General features: G+C 39.7%; 2 protein-coding genes across 7 annotated transcripts; both read right to left on the bottom strand.

Moving 5' to 3' along the window:
• Positions 1-763: 763 nt before the first annotated feature.
• On the bottom strand, positions 764-4,424 carry cfl2 (cofilin 2 (muscle)). The gene is made up of 4 exons (XM_007240472.4): positions 4,283-4,424; positions 2,074-2,381; positions 1,911-1,987; positions 764-1,775 (listed from the first exon to the last, which is right to left on the bottom strand). The coding sequence occupies exons 1-4, from the start codon at positions 4,283-4,285 to the stop codon at positions 1,663-1,665; spliced, it is 501 nt and encodes a 166-aa protein (XP_007240534.1). The 5' UTR covers positions 4,286-4,424; the 3' UTR covers positions 764-1,662.
• A 1,873-nt stretch (positions 4,425-6,297) lies between these two features.
• Positions 6,298-22,281, bottom strand: baz1a (bromodomain adjacent to zinc finger domain, 1A). Of its 6 annotated transcripts, none has more exons than XM_007240475.4 (28): positions 22,144-22,281; positions 21,621-21,795; positions 19,828-20,106; positions 18,308-18,466; positions 18,095-18,196; positions 17,842-17,929; positions 17,603-17,737; positions 17,249-17,336; positions 16,797-16,963; positions 16,548-16,643; positions 16,319-16,457; positions 16,017-16,163; positions 15,659-15,754; positions 15,303-15,527; positions 12,979-13,144; positions 12,756-12,863; positions 12,567-12,664; positions 11,327-11,869; positions 11,003-11,166; positions 10,625-10,767; positions 10,007-10,155; positions 9,757-9,837; positions 9,271-9,518; positions 8,935-9,161; positions 8,477-8,811; positions 7,754-7,929; positions 7,441-7,528; positions 6,298-7,259 (listed from the first exon to the last, which is right to left on the bottom strand). In XM_007240475.4, exons 2-28 carry the CDS (start codon positions 21,731-21,733, stop codon positions 7,087-7,089), a joined length of 4,533 nt encoding a protein of 1,510 aa, XP_007240537.3. In that variant the 5' UTR covers positions 21,734-21,795; positions 22,144-22,281; the 3' UTR covers positions 6,298-7,086. The 6 variants fall into 6 exon arrangements, with proteins under 6 accessions (XP_007240537.3, XP_007240535.3, XP_015458889.3 ...); XM_007240473.4 differs by having other exon boundaries at positions 21,621-21,800; positions 22,144-22,273; XM_015603403.3 differs by having other exon boundaries at positions 18,095-18,193; positions 21,621-21,800; positions 22,144-22,273.
• Between the last annotated feature and the right edge of the window lie 7 nt (positions 22,282-22,288).

Genomic DNA, 22,288 nt, shown 5'->3' with positions numbered 1-22,288 from the left:
ATATATATATATATATATATATATATATATATATATATATATATATATATATATATATATGATATATTCTGAAGTGTACAGAGCTACAATTTCTGCTCAGGTTTTGTCAAATCCTGCAAGCAAAATCAATAAGATGCCACCTCAAAAAGCGTAATGACCCAAAATGCTCTGCAATAGCAACCAAAGGCCTACTCTAAGCAATGAAATTGATCTTTTTAAATCACTGAATCAGTCACCTGATCACCTAATTAAGCTTATGCTTTCCTCTTTCTGAAGAAAAAAATAAAAGCAGTAAGTAAAGGTCTGGAAAGCGTCTCAGGGAAGAAAACTAAAGAGGCAAAATTACAAAAAAATGACTCATGGTCCAAATACTTGCATACTACACTGTATATAACAAAAAGTTACATAAATGTTTTAGAAGTTGTGCATGTCTTGACCAGTCAATGATTTCAAGGTCTGGATTCAAGTTGCTCTTTTATAGAAGAAGATAATCTTCTGCAGAATTAATAACTTTTATCAAATAGTCTTGTAAAAATGGAAATAGGCGTAAAGAAGTGTGGTTTCTTACTTTTGCAAAATACTATATATATCAGGTGTGGTCAACTCAGGAGGTATCTTATATAACACCAGAACTTCTCAACTGAATCTCATTGTTTTAGTTTTGGAATACAGCCAGGATAAATCTAAAAGAAGAAAGAACAGAAGCGTGGCTAAATGTGTCCATGCCCTAGTGAAGAGGAGAACCATGCAAACCAGCCCAAAGTGGTATGCCACAAGGTTTTATTGCAAAGTGGCAACTTCACCAGGTCTCAAAAAACAATGTTCCATTTAAGGCTGCAATTACAGATATTGCCATCTTTACAGATATTTTGCATTCTTTTTAGTGTTAAAAAAACAATAACCAAACAGCACCCCTTCTTTTTCAGTGGTGAACTGTACATTTGAATGAAAGTAAGGCTGCAATGGAACAGTTAATATTAATCTGTCTTTGTCCATATGCATTTACAGGAATGAAAAGTGTGGTAACTTCCATCCGATGACAAACACAGAGATTCCATAGTCCCCTTGACAGTTTTGTCTCAACTTGTAGTGTATAAACAAAAAGTGCTATCAAATCTGCATAGTAGTAAATGTGCTTGCCATGTCAAACGAGCTGCGAGCGATAAAGGGACACAATGTCTAATGAGCCAGATTAGGTAGAACGGTTCAAATAAATAGTTGAAAACTCAGGAGTGCAAAGTGCTTGCTATTGGTTAATGCATCCCTGCAAAAGCACTGACAGAAAGCATTCTCACATGTCTGTTACAGTAGAATAAAAAAAACTGTAATATTTCTGTGTATGTATCAAAAAATATAAATGCTGGACACCTTATGTTTGTGCAGGGAATATAGATATTACATAAATACTGATGATTTCCAAAGCTGTTCTGGCAAAACACTCTTGAGAGAACTTTCTTGGGGACATAAAAAACAAACACCAGAACACCAGACTCCAAAAACGTCAGCTGGCAATAAACTGGTAGATTCTTTGTATACTTTTACGACAACTCCTTCATATGAAAACAAAAATAGAGAACTTAAAACTATTCCTTCGGGGTCAAAAGATAGATACAGCTGCTAAGATAGAAAGCGTGTGGAATCCAGATGGCACGTCTTTTCTGTTTACAATGGTCGCCCTTCCAGAGATACAACCACATTGCCTCCCAATTTGTCTGCCAAGGTTGAGCGGTCCTGAATGTCATCTAAACCATTGACTTGCCATTCATGTTTGATACCTGGAAAAGAGGAAAACACATTATGAAAATATATTAAGAGTATGTTTTCTAAAGAGATTAATCTGAAAGACACTTCTACTCTCTTCATTATAGGGATAAAATATAGGCTATATAATAACACCATTTACATCATACCTGTAAACTTCTTTTTAATGGCATCTTTAGAGCTAGCATATATCATCTTGCTTTTTAATGGTGCTCCCTCAGGGGCCCTGTATAATAAAAATACTTATTTCAAATTCCAGTTCAACATAATAAAGTAGTGCACACTGTAACTGTTTACAGAAAGGCCACATACCAAAATATAAATACCAAGTCTTCTTTCTTGGACTCTTTTGTTTCGTATGTGGCATCATACAAGCCATATCTGCAGTCGTTAAGAGGTAGGAGCTTTACAAAGCAGGCATAGGGATCATCAACAGTCTCTCCAATATCACCAACTAGGATTTGCTTGCCCTCCTCTACGATAATCTTCTTCTTGTCGTCACTGAGACAGAACAGCACTGCCTTTTTGCGCTTTTTTACCTCGTCCGAGGTTGAGGACTTTCGCACCTTCATGTCATTGAAGACTTTGATGACTTCATCATTTACTGTGACTCCTGAAGCCTGAAGAGGGAAAGTAATAACAGTGAGAAAAATGGAGTGTCTAATTGTAGTGTTATTAATCCATAATTCTAAGGCCTTTATATTAATGTCAAATGCTGGTCTGTAATGAATGAACCAAAACAGATGAGTATTTGTATCTATGCCAGCAGACATAGGTATTGATCTATCTGTAAAATGCTGGTTCAAATGAAAAAAGATCACAAGTAACAATTAGATACATATCAATCATTGTCTACTGCAGTATGTCAATAGCACTGACAGAGAAAACCTAAAATCACTGTGTGTTGTGTATATATATGTGCATATGTGTATTTTGCAATGTGTTTTGAATTGCTAGCTTACTGTAGTTGTATAAGCTGAGTCATGTTCTATGTGTCAGATAATGTGGTCAGAAAGTCAATGTCTGTCCCAAGTCTGATGGGATTTTTTTTTATAATCACTATTAATATTGCAATATTTATTTTATTGGAACGATATTGTGAATTCAGAAAGTTTCTTTAGCTTGAGTGAGCTGTGTAGCCCCCATTCAAAAATGGCAAGCTGATAAGGCATATTAAAGAGTAATAGAAACTCTTAATTCTGATTTCAGTTATTATTTCAGTAATAATCAAATATTATCCAACACTACTGATCTGCAAATCTATAATGCCTTTCTGACTAGTCATATTAACAGGATGACCCATGCTTGATGTAATTTTAAGTAGTCACATGTTACTTCACTCTCTATTATCTATAATCTTTAATATACTGGTAAAATCTCCTGTTATAGATACCAACTTTAATATGTAACCTGAATATTGTTACTTGTTACAGGTATAAATGTAACTATATCAGATGAGAGATTGACATTTCATCGAAATCAAGGATAGCATGTGACCACTCAGAATGACATTAGTGATATCTCGTAAAGTGGACTAGTCAGAAATTCTTTCTTAAAGCTTGTATTATTATATTGTTTGCTTGTTTTTTTTATTTATTTATTTAAACTTATGTTTCAGTCCCTTTAATTTTGTAAAGGCTCGGCTGCATTGACAATGAGGGGTACTCTCAATGCATTACCGAGTGGAAATAAAGGTTGACTGATTGATTTCTAGAAGGCGTGAGTTTAGTATTAGCAAAATACAGCACTGTAGGTTATCTCTGGTGTGTGGTTTTAGGCTGAAAGGGACAGTCACACACGCAGCGCAGGTAACAGCAGTGCTCGGAGTGAGTTAGGACTAGCCAGTTAGCTGCTAAAGGCAAACTGTGAGTAGGGCCACCAGGCTAGCTAAATCCTATTGAGTCATGGCTACAAATACCCTTCTGCTTCAGCTGTAGCGGTAACTGATTTTACACGCCATGAGGCGCGTCCCTCACACCCCTCACTGCGGGGTAAATCCCCGATCCGGCATGGCTGCGGTTCAGCGTGGCCGAGCACGGCGTTCAGCCGCGTGGTGCCCGTGTTTAGTAGTGCCCGCGGGGACGGGCTTTTACTGAATAAAAGTTTTAGAGAAGGCAGGCTAGATTAAAAGTGATTACCCTTATAAACTAGTGGCTAAAATTAGGCTAAAATGGCCGCCTAGGGCTCAGGGCCCTGGTCATAGCTGTCCCAAACTGGAATTGCTATAATTTAGCTAGTTATTGGCCATAAGAATAAGTTATCAAACATCGCAAAAAAAAAAAAAAAAAAACAGAACAAAACACGCGTGTTCATAAAATGCGTGCTCAGTTATTAATTACAGCACATAGCAACAGTCTAGCTATTCATGCGAGTGAGTGAGTTAACCTACAAAAGTTAACTGCTGTAGAGTTATTACAGTAGCGCTGCTTTATAATAAATATATTAAACACACACAGCCCGCAGCAGCAGACAAACACAGCCCGGGCGGGCAGGGCTGTGAAAAAGAGTGAGAGAGACTCACCATGTTGTCCGAGGATACTTTCCGATTGAATGTGCGAGTATTTTCTTGGTACTTCTATCAGGGGAATGTGAACAGCGGACCGGGCGAGAGAGAGGGAGAGAGAGAGAAAGGGGGGAGGAGGGGGGCGCACGAGCGCGTGGCTGCACTGCACAGTCGCAGTGAGTGAATCTGCAGTGCAGCCGGGAGAGAGCACAGGGAGTGCGGTCAGCAGCAGCAGCAGCAGTGCAGGCAGATAGGCAGGTGATGGACTGTGTGTGCAGCAGTGTGATAGTGACACTGACTGGGCTCTGGCACCTGGTAAGCTAAGTGGCAGTTAACTTCAGCACTGCTCAACAGCAGACGGGAAGTCAGGCTCTTTTTATTCTAAAGCCCTATCCAGATTTTATTTTTTATGGGGGGGGGGTTCCTCTGTGATTTTATTCCGTCCGGAATGACCATGTACATGTTTTTTCACAAATGTCCTCTGAGAAAATTATAGGCTTACCTACATTTTTCACTAAACTTCAATAATTTTAGTCCTGTCCAGATGCCAATCTCCAAGTTTCGTCCCCTTGTGTTTAATAAAATAGCTATTTGTCCACTCCCACCCACCATATTTACACTTTGGGTGCACGTTTCCAAGGAGATCCATGTAAACACAAATGCGAGTAGAAATGGAGGAGCTACTGAACGTGACGTCATGTGACAGAGAAAGCCAAAAAAGTCACTGTTCCTCCTGTTTTTTTCAATTGCAGTCCGGATGCAAACGTTTTATCACTGAGTAGAAGTGTGAAATATTTTTCACAGACGTCCCCCCGAGAAACTAATCTCGTCCTGATAGAGCTTTATACAAGCTTCAAGTTTGGAACCCACTGCCTGAAGGATGCGTGATAAAAAGCCTCACACCACTGCCTAGACACCACAAAGCCTAAGGAGCAATCGATCATTGGTCTCCACACTGCCTAAAAAGTGAGCAGAAAATGGCTTCATATATGTTATAAGGGCTCCACATTGCATGGCTGACGAGCAACAAGGGGCTCTGCACTGCTTGAGGTAGGAGTGGTAAAGGGTGAGGAGTAAAGGGTTCCACACCACTGCTTGAGGGGCGATGAGTAAAGGGGTCCACAACACTGATTGAAGGGCTCCACACTGCCTAAATAGTGAGAGGTAAATGGCTCCACACGACTTCTTGAGGGGTGAGTAGTAAAAGGACTCCATATTGCTTGAGGTAAGAATGATAAAGGGTGCCACACCACTGCTTAAAAGGTGAGGAGTTAAGGGTTCCGTATTGCTTGAGGCAAGAGTGGTAAAGGGCTCCACACAACTGCATAAATGGGGAGTGGTAAAGGGCTCCACATCACAAGATGGGTGAGCAGAAAGGGGCTCTGCACTGCCTGAAAGTCAAGCACAGTAAAGGCCACCACACCACTGCCAAGTGGGTGAGAGGAAAAGGGCATAACATGGCAGGTAAGTAGTCATAGGCTCCACACCCCTACCTGAGTGGAAAATGGTAAAGGGCATCAGACTACCTGACAGGTGAGGCAGCAATGGCCTCCAGACTGCCTTAGAATTAGCAGTTAAAAGGTCTCCATGCTGCCTGACAGGTAAGTGGTAAAGAACTCCATATACTGGCAGAGGAAGGAGCAGCATTGGGCATCAAAATGGTGAATGGAAGGCTAATAAGTGAACACAGATTTACACTGCCTGATGGATGAGCAGTAAAAAAGTTCCACACTGTCTAATGTACACTCACTAATCGATATGTGACCAGTTCTTCAGTGCATCAATGCAATATTCATCTATTAAGTGGCCATTTCTCCAGAAGCGATGTACCATGCATCCTGCAACAAATTCTCTCCTCCAATGTGACAATCATTAATAGCAGCATTAAATAAATTGTGCTATTAATACAATTTAATTCACACATGCCTAATATATGCACTGTGGGGCACATATTTCGTCTTGTAATTTCTGTTTTCAAGAGTGCAGTGATTTTGGGTTGATCAGAATAAAAAACACAAATATTAAAAGACAAATAACAATTTTAACAAAAGTCAGTTTATTTATATATAGGAAAATGTACACAATTGCTGGGAAATACATTAAAGTAGTTGAAAGAGGAGAGAAAAAGACATTTGCTCTGGTTTCTTCTGCTTGAAAACCAATGCTGGAAGGACATTACAAAAAGCTCAAACAAACAAGTTATTGAAAGACAGCCTATGAAACAAAACAAATGTTCATAAATAAAGCAAGTTATCAATTTGAAAATTATATCCAAAACTTAAATAAATAACTAGTCGCTCACAGGAAGAAGCAATTAAGAAAAAAAGAGCAGGTTTGGTTCCTATGTAGTGTTTGATCAAGGTATAGGGACCTGAAACACTTCAGTTTGTTCATCTTTGACTATTTACAACTACACAACAGAAATGCTATTTTGAGCTGAACAATTTATCCACCGAGATTTAAGAATGTAAAAAAAAAAAAAAACTATACAGATAGTAGTCTAGAAAAGCAGTCAAGGTATTAAGTACAAATGCACCTTTAAGAAAGCATTTTCAAAAACATTGCTTTTTTTGTCCTGAGTCAATGTGGATGGAAAGGACTTTTTAAAAAAAAAAAAAACAGTGCAAATATTTTTCACAGCACAGATTTGTCCTGAATGACCTTTAACAAAAAAAAAAAACTTTTGTTTGCTTTTTAGATTCAATAATTAGTTTCCTTTTTTGTAGACAATTAACAGGCTCTTTTGTGTTTGACCACTGCTGTGTGCATTGTTGCAGTCAACCATGTTGCAGTCCATCAGTCACAATGTAAGAAGTGCTAGATCACACCCTGGGCCGTTTTTGAGGAGGGCTCATGCGGTCAGCCAGGCCAAGCTTCTCAAGTTCAGAGTGGAAGTAGGCCTGAAGCCTTAGACCAGCCTTGGCCTCATTGGTGTTACGAGGGTTGTACTCAAGGCAGTTGGAAAACATCAGCTCCACATCTGCTATGTACTCGGCTGTAAGGGGCACACAAGGGCATAGGTGAGATTTGAGTGTAGTGCAAATGTTTCCAGTTGTCATGGTAGAGGTAAGCGTGACTTCAGTGTAGTTTGGAGAAGTATGCAAATATTGATATACTGATAAATTAGATAATTTTGGATATACATGCAGGAGTCAAATAGTTATCAGATAACTTACATGCAGTCTGGTATTCACAGTTGTTGACCTTTTCCCTGATTGTACTCAATGCAATGGGCTTCTTGATGATATCGTAGTAATCAGGTACCTGTATAGATAAACAATAAAACCAGTTTGTCCACTAAAAAAAATAAAAATAAAGCAGGACAACAATTATGATATGTAAAACAATAAAAGTACATCACTGTCCCTTTTGGCAGAATTTTTATTAAACATTTTTACCACTGTTTTTAAGTTCTGTATTAATGACAAATAAAATATTAGACTGTTAAGTCTAAGAAAACTGGATAATTTAAAATTTTCTATGCTGTACCTGAGTCCTGGAAACCAGTTTCTTGAAGGGCCAGCTATCCTCATGCCTGACTAGGTCCACAGAAAGTTGTTCACATGCCGACAGTTCATGAACACCAAGGTTTCTGCCAGAGCTGCGCCGACTTGATGAGGAGCTGCTAGGGGCCAAGACCAACTTGGCTTTTGGAGAGACCTCTGCTGGAGAAGAACATAAATGCAAGTGAATAAAAAACAATAACTTGCCAAAACATAAGATACAGCTTTAAGGAAAGGCTTCTTTATAAAACATTTAAAACAAGTTCATAAAATTATGTATTAATGGTTGTTAAATAGGTTGTAAATAAATACTTTAAAACCATTAATAAGCACTTCCTCCTATTTCTCTCGATCTGTGAAGGTGATTGTACCCATAAAAAATCGTCATTCATGCTCCTTTTGCCCCCCACCCCTTGCTTATATTTTGTGTGAAAAATAAAAATTCTTTATCTTAAGCTTATTTTTTTAAATAAACTATTTATAAAATAGCCTTATTTTAAAGTGGTACCTATACCACAAATTAAGCAAACAATTTTTGGATAAAAATCCCACCCAACTCACCCAGTTGGGGTGTTTGCAGACTTGTGTCCAATTTTTTAAATGTAATTTAAAAGAACATTCAAGAACATTAAACTTAAATGGTCTTAAGTATTATGTACTACACTACTAAACTTAAATTATACTACAGCATGCCATCTCCATTACTCACCTGAGCTGGGTCTTTTCTTGGACTCCGTTTGGGTTGCAGGAGGGCTGGGCTGAGGATTTGTTTTTTCTGAAGTACCGTTAGTGCTTAGCACCTCCAAGCTAAGACGGGCACTGGTGCGACTGCCAGCCCGAGGAGGTGGTTTGCCATTGGATACTGGGGTGGCCTTCTTCCCGGAGCTCTTGGGGCCTCCTTTACTTGCAGAGAGAGTCTGTTTGGGTGTGTTCTGCTGACTGCGAGATGTGGAATGAGTTGTTTCACTTTGTTTGGATTTAGAGCTTGAACGACCACCTTTAGTGGTCTGCAGTGGGAGCTTCACAGCAGCCTTCTTAGAAACACTGGAGAAACAACAGAAGGCTTCAGAATGGTTGCATCTCTATGCAATTACTTTGAAGCAATATACCAGAAAGAGAATGAGGCAATCCTAAAGCATCTGTCTAACCAAACAAAAATCAGCAAACCTTTCTTTCTCTTCTTCCTCCTCCTCCTCCTCATCAGATTCCTCTTCTTCTTCTTCCTCTTCCTCCTCCTCCTCTTCAGATTCTGCTTCCTCCTCTTCCTCCTCAGATTCCTCATCTTCTTCCAGTTCCTCATCAGAGTCGATGGAGGACCGCTGGCGAGAATTTATGCGGTGAGAGCGCTGTTTGGGGCGGCACTCTGGGCAGAACCAGTCTTCAGTGGGAACAGCCTAAGCATCAGCAGACATTTCATTAATGCAGTTGGTTTGCAGTTCAATTACTGGCATAATCACATTTCTGTATGTAATGGCAGCATCTGGAAGAGGGCGGTGAATATACCTTTAGTTTCGGGCGCACACAGAAGATGTGATGGCTTCGGTCACAGCCGTCACACAACAGCATGTTCTCACAATCTCCCTTCTTGCGGCACACCTTGCAGCGGGCATTCAGGATGGACTTGGCCCAAATCACACTTCGTTCCAAAGTGGATAAATGCAGGAAAAGCTGGGAAAGGCTAGAACAACCAAGCAGAGATTCCCTCCAGCGCTCTAGCACAGTCTTCACCTGGCGCCCACAGTCGCTGCCATCTGCAGCACACAAGACAAAAAACATACAGATAACAATTAGTTAGTGGTTAATTAGTGGTTAGACAAATATGTTTGGCCACTTTGTAAATTAATCTAGTAATCTGTAAAAAAAAAATTCCATGAATAAGCAGACACCAGACACCTGAGCTTTTGCTACACAATTTGCCAAGATAGACTACCCCACAAAAAAGGCACATATCCAGAGAATAATTTTGAAGTCACAATATTTGTATCTTACCATCCTTCTCACTGGACTGGTCATCATCTTTCTTCTTCTCCTTTTTCTTAGACTTTTGGTCTTTTTTGTTGTCCTCGTCACCTGGTTCAAAAATACAATTAGTTACATTTAATTTCTACAATCTTCTAGAAGTTAATATTGCAAAGCATAACCAAGAGTGGTCACGCAAAAATAACACTTCGGCTTTTCATCAAATTGACTTTTGTCAGTCATTCTTTGCGGATCTTGTAGGGTAACTAGACTCTCTTACCGAGTGGAGCTTTGAGGAATCTGCGTTCAATGCCCTGCTCTATCTGAGCCAAGGCTTGAGCAAGGTAGCGCAAATTGCTGCTCACAGGCTGGGGTGTGCTGGCACTCGTGGAGCCTGCACTCTGGTTCTCACTCCTTAACTCCTGCAGCCTAGGCAACAAAGACAAGGCCTATGGTTAGATTAGGTATGCAAATGTTTGCAGACTTGTGTCCAACCACTGTTCAACAAACTGCTTCTGTGTGCTAATACACCAATCAAGCACAACATTATGTCCTTGTTTCTACACCCATTATTGATTTTTTTCCAGCTTAACTGAGCATATAAGTAGACTGCAGCCCTTTTGTTTCTGCGCACACTTCACTCTGTTCTTCAAGGTTCAGGACTCCACAGAGCAGGCTTTATTTTCGTAGTGGCTTATTCTCAGCACTGAAGTGACAAGGACATGTTGGTGGTGTGTTTGTGTGTGTTGTGTTGGTACAAGTTGATCTGACACAGCAGGGCTATAGAACTACAAAGTGCTCCTATATGCTCAGTGGAGCTGATTAAATGCATAATGCAGGCAGAAACGAGGAACATAAACCACCTTTTTTGTTTGGTTTAATGTTTAAGCACATTTACCTGTCCTTGACTCGGATGTGGCTCTCGTCTATCTCCATGGCCTCCTCTTCACTGCTGTGTACTCCGTTCTCCTTGACCTCAGAACCCAATAGTTCATCACTACCTTTCTCCAGTGCTGCTCTCCAGGCACTTCTATCTGTTGTCTAATAATTAGAGCAGTGGGCAAAGTGAAAATTACCAATTATCCAAAAATAGAGCAAATTAACAAAACCACTACAGTAACACAAAGCAAGGGTGTAAAATCTCATCCAAAACACCCAGCACCACAACTAAATCCACTTTTATTTATGAAAACATGCAGCCAACACCTACTTCTTGTTGAAAGAGGAGATTTTGGTTAAGACAGTAAATCACCACAGATGCAACAGGCCAGCATACCTTAACAGAACCCAAAGTTCCCTGAAAAATGCGGTCTTCAATGTCCAGCAGCAGATCCCTGAGGCGATTCTCCATGTGGCGTTCAGCAGGTGCAGTGCTTTCAGAGGAAATGGGTCCACTCTTTGACTTCACAGTGGTGTTTTTCATTTCACTCAGAACTGCATCTGCAAAATTGCATAAAATAAAAATAACCATAAGAGTTTAATTCTGGGCTGATCTTTTTGTGGCCTTTGTGTACACAAGGGTTACAACTCTCTGCCAGTCCATTTAATGCTTTAAACCAAAGCAAGCTTTTGCTTTTATTTTGCATCTACTTGAATTTACCTGAGTGGTTGAAGCGTTCTGCAACACTATTGCTGAGCAGCTGAACAATGCGCTCCTTCTCCTGCATCAGAGCCTCTTTGAGCGAGCTCTCTCTATGTCCACGTGGGTTCAGAGATTCAATCAGGAGCTCCAACTCTGCAGGTGTGCTGTAGAAAGCCCACTGATTTGGGCGGTTCACAGGGGGAGAGATGTTCTGGGAGGGACTCGGCTCTTCAACGATTTCAGTCTTTATGGGGCTCTGTTCAGAAGAAGGCTCTTCAGTTTTGGGTTCAGGAGCAGGACGGGGCTCTAGCATGTCTTCGGTCAGTCCAAAAAAGTCATCCTCTACAAAAAGTGCTCCAACAGAAGGGAACAGCCAGTAACGGCGATAGAGGCGGTCACGGCCAAGTGAAAGGATGTAAGTGCAAGACGCAGCCTTTTGGATGCGCTCCAGAAGTTCCTTCTCCTTCAGCTGTTGTTGCTGAAGCTCCTCTGGGCTCAGTCGATCCTTTACTTCCTCTTCTTCTGTGTTTGCCTGCTTCTGCTTTGAAGTGCTGCTTTTACCTGGAGAAATGAATAAAGAAATAGCATGTTAATGAACGGAAGCTAACAGCCAACAATTAAACGGTTTAGTTAACAATTAATAAGTTCATAAGCAAACCAAGCACCTACCATTATTTTGAATGTGGACAAACAAACTGCAAGACATGTCACAGGTCAAGAGTTCTAAAGCATTATTGTTATTATTGTGTGACTCAAAAGCTGAAGAATATGAAAATGCAACAAGCTATGTGACAGGATGTAGGTAATAGGATTGGCTTTAATGACTTGTGCAAACGGCAAATGTCAAGAACCTTTCAATACTAATGGGAAATATGGAAGAGCTAAAATATTCAAATTACCAATGAAAGTATTTGTACAAAAAAGTTTATTCTGATTTTGTTGGCATATCAGTGTTTCTAGGAAAAGCTTTTTTCTAGATAATGAAACATTGCTGTGAAGATTTGTTTGCATTCAGAGACAAGAGGATTGGATGAAGCATCTTCATTCCAGAAAATAATGAGAGTTCCTCTGCTCCACATCTAATGACGGAGAGATTCAAGTGCCCCTAGTCAAAGTTCAGTTGTCAAATTCTATTGGCAACACTTCTCTACAGGAGCATGGACAAGATGTGTATGTACATGCACATTTGCCAGCAATTGGGTGCAACTTATCTATCTGAATGCATTCATTAGTACGGGTGCCCACCAACATTTCTTACCTTTCTTAGATTTGCCTTGTTCTACAGGCTCTGCTTCATCTTCTGTCTGCTGGTCACCATGACCCTCCTGGCTCTCAGTACTAGTGTCCATCTCCTCTCTGCAAAGAGTGAGCATTTCAAATCACAAATGCTATAAAAAGTAATGCTTTACCACAGAGACTTGATTGATGACTCTTAAAATGTTCTTACCCGGCTACATGGGTGCCATTCCTCGCTTCCTCTTCTTTTAGTTTCTCATGCTTCTCTTTTATTTTCAGTTCCTGCTCTCTCAGCTTCTCCTCTTTTCTCTTACGTATTCTGCAGGTACAACAAAAAGTGTTTTTTACCTAAATATTTTCACAAACAAATTTCCACCCCACGCAAGAGTCATAAGGTGTGAACAAAATGTGCGTGTCTGTCTGAGTGACAGTACCTGTTAGCAGCCTCTTCTCTCTCTCTGCGGTGCTGTTCAGCTTTGATCTCTCGGAGCTCCATTTTAGCTGCTCTCTGCTCATCAGCACAGTCCTCAATGAAGTCTCTGGTAGAGACCAGAGTCAGCAGCTTCCCACACAAAGTATGCAGGATTTTCAGTTTCTCACCTGTCATCACATTCACACCATCAGCACACAATTCTCAGTCCCTGGCTACTCTCTTCTGAGACTGCAAACAGTAATGATTTCTGTTAACGATTGAGAAAATAAGTGCAAAATGATTGCAGTGCCACCAAGCTGTGGGGTTACTAAATAAAAAATATATAATAAATGGTACAGTACAGTCAGCTTTGCACTGTTTTGACAGAAGATCAGAACATCCCGTAATGCCGTGTGTTCCCCACCCATCCTTTAATTCAATTACCGTATTTTTCGGACTATAAGGCGCACTTAAAAACTTTTAATTTTCACAAAAATTGACAGTGCGTCTTATAATACGGTGCGCCTTTTGTATGGATTTTACTCGTCAGGTTGTAAGGAGCAGTAAACACACACTCCGTGCAGCGTTATAGAGAGTTTCAGTGCTATACAGAGTCCAGAGCCGTGCAGCTCCGAGGCTGAGCAGCAATAGCATTAGCTAGATGCTAACCGCTAAGCTAGCTAGCTTATTCACTGAGATCAGTATTATCTAAATTTTACTCGTCAGGTTGTAAGGAGCAGTAAACACACACTCCGTGCAGCGTTATACAGAGTTTCAGTGCTATACAGAGTCCAGAGCCGTGCAGCTCCGAGGCTGGAGCAGCAAATAGCATTAGCTAGCTTATTCACTGTTCAGAGATCAGTATTATCTAAATTTTACCCGTCAGGTGTAAGGAGCAGTAAACACACACTCCGTGCAGAGCCGTGCCGCTCCGAGGCTGGAGCAGCAAATAGCATTAGCTAGCTTATTCACTGTTCAGAGATCAGTATTATCTAAATTTTACCCGTCAGGTGTAAGGAGCAGTAAACACACACTCCGTGCAGAGCAGCAATAGCATTAGCTAGATGCTAACCGCTTAGCTAGCTAGCTTTTTCACTGTTCAGAGATCAGTATTTTCTAAATTTAGCACTTTTAATACTGCTGGAGCAGTATTATTAGAGTTAGATGCTAATCGCTAAGCGTTCACCGTTCAGAGATGAGTTATCGGCCTGTAAGTCTGTGCTGCTTTGCCTGGCTAGCATTAGCTAGATGCTAAGCGCTAACTCTCTCAGAGGTGAGTTTTATCAGCCTGTAATCTGCTTGTTTACAGTGTTAAAACAAGCTACGGGGGACGAATCGCTAGCTAATATCTCACTGTCTTACCAGAACACGCAGGATTACTCAGTGTAACGCTGTCGTTTAAGTTTGGGTTAACTTTACTAGTTTAGGTGACTAGCTAGCGTGCTAGCGGATAGCTATGCTAACGCTGGTGCAGCAAGCCTTAGTGGACATCTGGAAATCTAAGCTTACTGTAAATAAACTGAAGCACGTTACTCACCCAAATAAACAGTTTTCAGGAGAGGAATCTGTGTAGATTAATATCCAGCACTCGTTTGACTTTGAAAGAGCTAGATTTATATATACTGAGACGCTCCACCGGCAAGCGACCACCCCCGGTGGGGGAAGGGAAACATGGCGCCACCCCTGTTCACTTTGATATAGGCACCCTTTCTAGTGTCACTTAACGCGCCTTATAATGCGATGCGCCCTATGTATGGAAAAATAGCAGAAAATAGGCGTTCTTTGATAGTGCGTCTTATAATACGGTGCGCCTTATAGTCCGAAAAATACGGTAGTATTATACGCTGATGAACAAATTCTCTTTTGAGCAGGAGGGCTTTTTTTATTATAATCATTCATTTATCATTCTCATGCCTGAATGTAAAAACATTCAGCCTAAATAATCATGCTTAAAAGACATTCACTACCTCTTCAAAAACTGTTTTCCAGCTGAAAGACTGGTTTAGCTAAAGACTGGCCAACTGTAAATGGAACCGTCATGTGACCAGCTGTGGGTTACTGTGTTTTTAATATGGCTTAAACTGAATGTAGTACCGTCAAAATGCTGTGCAGCACATTCTGGCATGCTAGGAATAGGAACACTTAAGTCAAAGTGGTTGCAAACACTGATGCACTGTGCAGGGGTCAGCATCTCTTCTTCACATTTCTTTTAAATGAAAGTTATACAACTCTGCATTGGTCTTTTAATTTCATTCCATTGTACAAAATTCTCAAGCAGTCCTGTAGGGCCACCACTACAAGACATTCATAGCAGAAACACTGCAATGTAAAGACTTAAGTACTTACTTGGAAGCATATCATATACAGCAGTGCAGGAGAGCTTCTTGAGCAGTCCAGGGTTAGAGAGCCGCAACTCCACACAGGGGTCGTCTGTTGAGGCAAAGCCCCCCTGCTTCTGGTAGCGGAACTTGGCATTTGTGTTGCTGCAATCTGCACCAGATGCCAGGATGTGCAGCCTCAGAATCTCAGACAGAGTACAACTGTCCAGATCCAGCTGTTTCAGACTACAGCCTGTACAGAGATGGGAAAATTAGCTATTCATTTAAGAAAATAAAGAAACACAAACCCAATACATCAGAGAGAGAGAGAGAGTCTAAGCTGGTACTCTTTCAATAGGTTTAATCTCCAGTAATATTGCTCACCTTGATGGAGCTGAGGCCAGGCAGCAGCCAGTGAAGCTACAGCACTTATGGCAGACTGTGTAGGGTCAGCATCATCGTCAAGTGCCTCACTCAGATCTGAGAAGACAGAGGATTAATGTCTTAATTAGAATCAGTAGAATCAGAGTCAGTAAATAACTCTAGTACAAAATAGGGAAAGAAAAATGTATAATATTTTTCGCAACATAAGGCGCATCGGATTATAAGGCACACTGACTATTTTTGAGAAAATAAAAGTATTTTAAGTGTGCCTTATATTTGATGTACAATTTCATTCCATGTCTTGTAAATGTTTTACTGTTTAATTTAAACCCTTCAGTTCTAAAATATATGCTCTGACCTTTGGTGTCAGCTTCAGCCACCTGCTCCTTGGCCACCTCCTCTTGTTCCTCAGCCTGAGCCTGGAAAATGGCAGACAGGAAAAAGAAGAGCAGCTCGCACAACGGCCCCTCCGGATCACAGCCCATCAGAGCCTCTTCCAGAACCTCTGTGGTCATCAGAACAAAACACTTATTAGTGAAAAGCCTTATGATTGATGTATCTTCTTTGGAAACATGAGTCTTCATATGTCCACAAATTCTGCACATTATTCAACAAATTATTTAAAAAGATAATTCGTATGATTTAACATGCCACCCTTACCTAGTGTGATCCCATCAGGAAACTCATCTTTTAGGTCAAAGAGCTCTCCAAATGCTTTCAGAAATTCTAGCACCATCAGGGCATCTCCGAACAGCTCTGGAGGCAGACGGGTCTTCACTGGCACCGGCTTTGGTAGCTCCTACACACACACATACAATCAATGAGAGTGATCACATACAAAATCAAAATGTACTGACATCTAATTACCAGGTCAGAATAGCACCCCCACCTTTAGATCATCACACTCCATGTCCTCTCGAGGTTTATTCCACAGCTTTAGTCGTTCAGCATATTTCTTCTTCTCCTCCTTCAGCTTTTCTCGTTCCTTAGTAAGAGTATGAAAACACACAATGTATAATTAGAGAGTGTCACATAAGACTTAACTGATCAAAAATCTTAATACTCCACTTAAATGACTACAGAAAAAAATATTTTATGATATTAAAATTACATGAGATCACAGGGCTGTTCAACTTACCCTCTCTTTCTCCATCTTCATGCGTTCCTTCTCTTCCCTTCTCTTCTGTTTTTCCTCCTCAACCATTTTCTTGAGTTCTTCTTTTCTTCTGTCTCTGTCTTCCTTTTCTTTCTTTTTGGCTTCCAACAAATCATCTCTTTCTCGCTTTAATTTAGATTTCTCACGTGCTAAACAAATAAAAATAATAAAAATCTTAGAAAGGGGTCATATGTTTAATCCAAAAACATTTCATATTTTGGCTGAAATAACATTGTATAATTATTTCAGCTGTCTGCAACTGTTTGGGCTAAACAAACAATTATTTATTTCATTATATAAATAATAAATTAAGAAATAAATAAAGAAATATATATATTTTTTAAGTACAAAAAATAATAAACAATTAACAAAGCAATAAACTCTGGAAACAAACAGGAAACAATACATAGACATAATACATGTCATAAGCTCACCCAATGACATCATTTCTTCTTTTTGCTGCATCAGCCTTAATTTTTCTTCTGCAGCTCGCATCACATCTGGCCCGTCAGAATAACGCATCTGAACAAATAAAAAAGGGAGTGTGTACCAAGAATGACATGATTTTTTTCAGAATTCATAAAACGAATCAATTCTAAAATAAAACTGTATCTAGTTAAATACATTCTCTTTATTATTATTATTATTATTATTATAGCCCTTACGTGGTGGATAACTTACATACATTTTAATTGGAATTTAATGAAGTTCAGCATGATCTTTCCAAAAACACTCTCACAACACAATTTGAACTAACACTTGCAGGCTAAAGCAACACATGCACCCACCTCCCCAGGAGAAGCAAGGTGGGAGCGGCGACCTCTGCCCTTTCCAGGAGGACTGAACGCAAATACAGGTTCTTCATCTGGGAAGAACTGTGAAAAACTTAGTTCTGACATCTTGTATTTCGCAACTGTAGATGGCTAGATAAAGGAAAAACAAAACATATGAATAAAAATAATACATGATGGCATATCTGTAGGTTTATGCATAAATATTATAATAAAAAAAAGATTAAAAGGCATACTTTGACTCGGATGGTCCCGTGCATTGGTTCACAGTGTTGCTTAAGGAGTAATTTCAGTCTGTCTCGTGAAAACACATTCTTCTTACGACTACAACAGAGACACAATAAAAGGGCCACATGAAAGTTCCATTAAAATGAAATCAGTGTATCACAAACCAAGGCAATATTTATTATTACCTATATAAACATTTGTTACTTGGATTTGTTTTCATAATTTAAATGCGGTGGATTTCCCAAAATCTGAAAAACTCACCACATCTGAGCAGCTTTGACAAGTATAGGCTCACAGTGTTCTGACTTTAAAGCTTGAACCTTATACTTAAACATGGATGGGTTGATGGGCTTCTTCTTCCTGCTTCAGAAAATATTATGACAAAAATATAATATAAATAAAAAAAATCTGTCAAAATTAAACGTAAAATAACTCAAGAACCTTACATGACATTTTATTTTTTTTAGCACTCACCCACTGGGTGTTGTTTTAGGGGTCTTGGGTGAAGTGACTGTGAAGTCTTCATCACTGTCACTGATGACTATGGAATCTCCCTCCATGTGGTGTTGGGCATCGCCATTAACTGCTCCGTTGGAATGTGGAGGAATGACTTCTAAGATCTTGTATGGATTTCTATGAAACATGATTATTTATTTAAAACTGTATGACAGATAACAAGAATTCTTAAGTAGATTAGATAAATTCTCTTCATGAAACTGTGATAAAAACTCACATACCCACAGCCAACTGACCATTAAGATCAGTATTCTCCTTACTACTTACACCAAACATAAACACTTTTCCTAGATGGCTCAGGGGTTTAAAGCAAAGAAAACATTGCAGTCAACTGTCCTATGTTTAAAATCACACCCATGAGCTAGGCCAGGATCTCAATAGCAACAATGAATACTATTGGCTATGGAAAGCAGCAGGCACATCCAGAGACCCAGACATGCAGAATCCCCCACAGCCACCTCCCAAAAAGCTCCCCTCCTCTCCCCTGCTGGGACTCCATGTTGCTGCATGTCTGGCTGCCTCTGTGCAGGGCATGATGAACTCCTTAAGCTGTGCCAGCCTATCAGAACATCTCTCTTAGCTCCACCCACACTTTGGTTATCTCCAAATGGCAAAGTCAGCTTACAGTGGCTGTCTCTGATCCTTTCACACAGCACAAGAGAGCTTTATTTACTTAGCTTTAAAAAAAGAAGTCTGCCGCGATGTTTAAAATAAAGAAAGGGATAAGAATTTTGACAGGAGAACTGTATTTGCCATATGTACCAATTAATTTAAATTTAATCTCAAGACAAATTTTCCTTTGGGATATTTACAAAGCAATGGAAAATATTTATTTCATTTTTATTTGATTTGATTTATGGCCTGATAAAAATACCTGCAGACCCTGAGCAGGATGACGTTATAAGTGGAACTGTCCCACAAAGCATCTCCTAAGGCTTAAACACATTTATTGACCAGCCCCCATGGAGTAATAATTTCAATATCAGTCAATAATTAACATCAATATATATCATAATACAATAGTATTATGACAATAATAGTGACATGCAAAAATGTTATATACGCGTTATGTACAGAATCTGTCACTAATTTGCATTAATTGCAGGGTGCATTAAATGAATTCATTTTGTAGGTACAGACCTGCAATTTAAGCTATTTATAGAACTACAAAAAAGGATGTGTATTAACAGGTACATCACTAAAATTAGTCATTAAATTAGTTTAATGCATGTGTAGTACATGCAGTCCACACTGATAGGTGATGCAGATCATTTTCTTTAATAACAAAAAAAAATCAAAAAGCAGCACCATGGTGATGTAAATGTGCTCAGACCCATAACTTTAAGCCTAATGTATGTGCAGGCCAGTAAGGAAGGTGGACAAATCTTTCTTGGGCACCAAACAAGACAACTGTGCCTAGTGTGAGTATGCCCTATATGTAAATGGCGTGTGATGAAAATTAATAAATAAGACATTACCTTGCACCCGAGCGACTCACAACATCCACTATTTCCCCGGGAAAGAATCGTTCTTTGACAAAAGTGTAGATGTCATCACATAATTCATGCAGCCGTGCGCGATGGGTGAGAGAAGTCAGATGTAGGAGGGGGAGCATCAAAGTAGTAGGAAAGTTCTGAAGACTAAGCCTGGCCTTTTTCTCACTTTCCAAAGCTTCTTGGTAGGTCAGACCTGGCTTGCCAGTCACTGCACAACTCCACACCAAACTGTTACAAAGGATTGTCCTCTCAAAGAACTCACTGTTGGAAGAACATTTCAAGAACTGCATCAGTAATTTCCATTCAGATCACAAAGAAATTATTAATTGTTATAGTCAAATCTAACTGACAAAAATGCCAAGATGAAACGTCAAAGCAAAACTGGCATAGTATCCTCTCAAGGGTATTTGCAACAAATGTTAGTTTGATGAACAAACACTAAATACATTTTTGAGTTGAATGTTTGACAGTTTAGACAGAAACCCTCAAGTAAGGTGTATATATTTTTCCCCCTTTATTTTTTTTTTTACTTAAGATAATTGTAATACACGTTTTTTTTGGCAATTAATGTACAGTACCAGTCAAAAGATTGGACACAATTTTTTTACTTTAGAGATTTTGTAAAAATATATACAAACATATAATAAAATGTTTGTAAAAAAAAGCTATAAAGTTGAGTTATATTAAATAAAAATAAGTGTTTAAAAATTGACGGCACTGCAATGAACAGACAAAATACATATATCACGTTTGATTTTTATTTATGTTATTTTATATGTTTTCTTGAGAACATTAAAAACTGAAACAACAAACACATAATATATGTATATATATTTTTTCCCCCATCTCTAAAACATAAGTCAGGTCTAAAAGAGTTAAACAATCTAAAAGTGATCAAACTATAATAATTAAAGAGAAGAACCGGGTAACACCGAGAATCATCTGTTTTCACTGTGTGTGCACCTGCTTAATCAGGGATAGTGACGTCAGTCCACAACATAAAGCTTTTTGGTATCTTTGCTGGTCATCTCCAGGCTACAATAGTTTTGTTTGGTTACACTGTTAAGTTGTTTTATAGAGTGCCTATAAAAGAAGTGGCAGAAGTGGACTCCCACATCTTACTAGCTAACCTAGCTATAACTGCCTTCCAACAATAGCTGCTACCACGTTTCTAGCTCAACATCCTGTGAGTGGGAGAAGTTAGCGATAGCTAACTAAAACACTCAACACCAACAAAAACAAAGCCGAAGCTTTTACACACGGTCAGATGGATAGCTACACAGAGCTGACAGATTTAACGGTTAGTACCGAATTGAACACACGATTTAAAAGTAGATACACTTTACAGTGGCATTATATAGTTAGCTAACGCGAGTAGCTTTGAAGACTATCGAGCCAACTAGGGTTAGCTAAGGGGCCTAGCGAGCTAAAGCTAGCGCCGAGTTCATCCGTCCAGAGAACTCACACCTGCCACTTAGTTAGCAAACCTAGCTACTTCATTAGTCTTATAAATACAGATATCAGTAAATTTAACACCAGTTAACGACAGTCTTCTTACCAAGACACTTTAAAAAGATAATTCTCAGGTTTAAAACGCTGTGTGAGACAGAAAAGTTTAATAAATGATTTAAAAACAAACTACTTTCCAGGTCGCCCCGGGCTGTCACTCTGCTGTCCGACTAAGAAACAGTTTGTTGCCGTTAGCTAAGCTAAAACAAGCTAACAGCTAGTTAAGCTAGCTAACTCAGAAGTTTAAAAACAAACCAGCCACTCACTCGTATGTTCTGAATATCTCGTGGGTCACTTTACACAGGAAAACTTCTTCATCTGGCTGGAGGTCAGCAGGAGGTCTCTGTCTGACGAACGGCTTTTTGTGCAGAAGCGGCATCTTTCTTTATCTCGGCTGATATGTATATGTGCCGCCGCTGCTGCTGCTGGTAGCGGTGTGTCCTAGACTTTCAAAAAAGGGAGGGAAACAGAAAGTGAGAAACGTCGAAATACGAGCCTTCGCGGTTCAGAGAAAGTCCCGTTCACATTCTCACACCAACAACCCAAAGCTGGCGATGTAAAGAGGGTTAAAATAAAAGCGCCAAACTGCGAGAAATTTCAGGAGGAAATCCAGCCTTTGTTAATGACACACGCTTCCCACTCCCGGGCTCACAGTGACGTTAAATCCAGCCCACACCGAAATGTGCTCTCGCCGAGCGCCTCTTTCAGCGCTTAACAAGAGCAAATATCAGCTCATTTACTTAAAACAGCGACCTCCACAAAACTATGAAACACAGCTGACACTTATACCTGTAGTAAAACGCAGAGAAGTAGTCCGTTAAAGGGCAAAAACAGAGATAACTCGGCACTTGCCCCACTTCTCCGAGCGGCCCGAGCGTGTTGACGACAAGTTTTGATCCGCTCTAGTTCAGTTACAGACAAGGGACGAGTGTGG

This window comes from Astyanax mexicanus, chromosome 14 (assembly GCF_023375975.1).
Source record: "Astyanax mexicanus isolate ESR-SI-001 chromosome 14, AstMex3_surface, whole genome shotgun sequence".
Classification (NCBI taxonomy): Eukaryota; Metazoa; Chordata; class Actinopteri; order Characiformes; family Acestrorhamphidae; genus Astyanax; species Astyanax mexicanus.
Note: the sequence above shows the minus strand (reverse complement) of the source record. Positions and strands in the feature narration are given on the sequence as shown.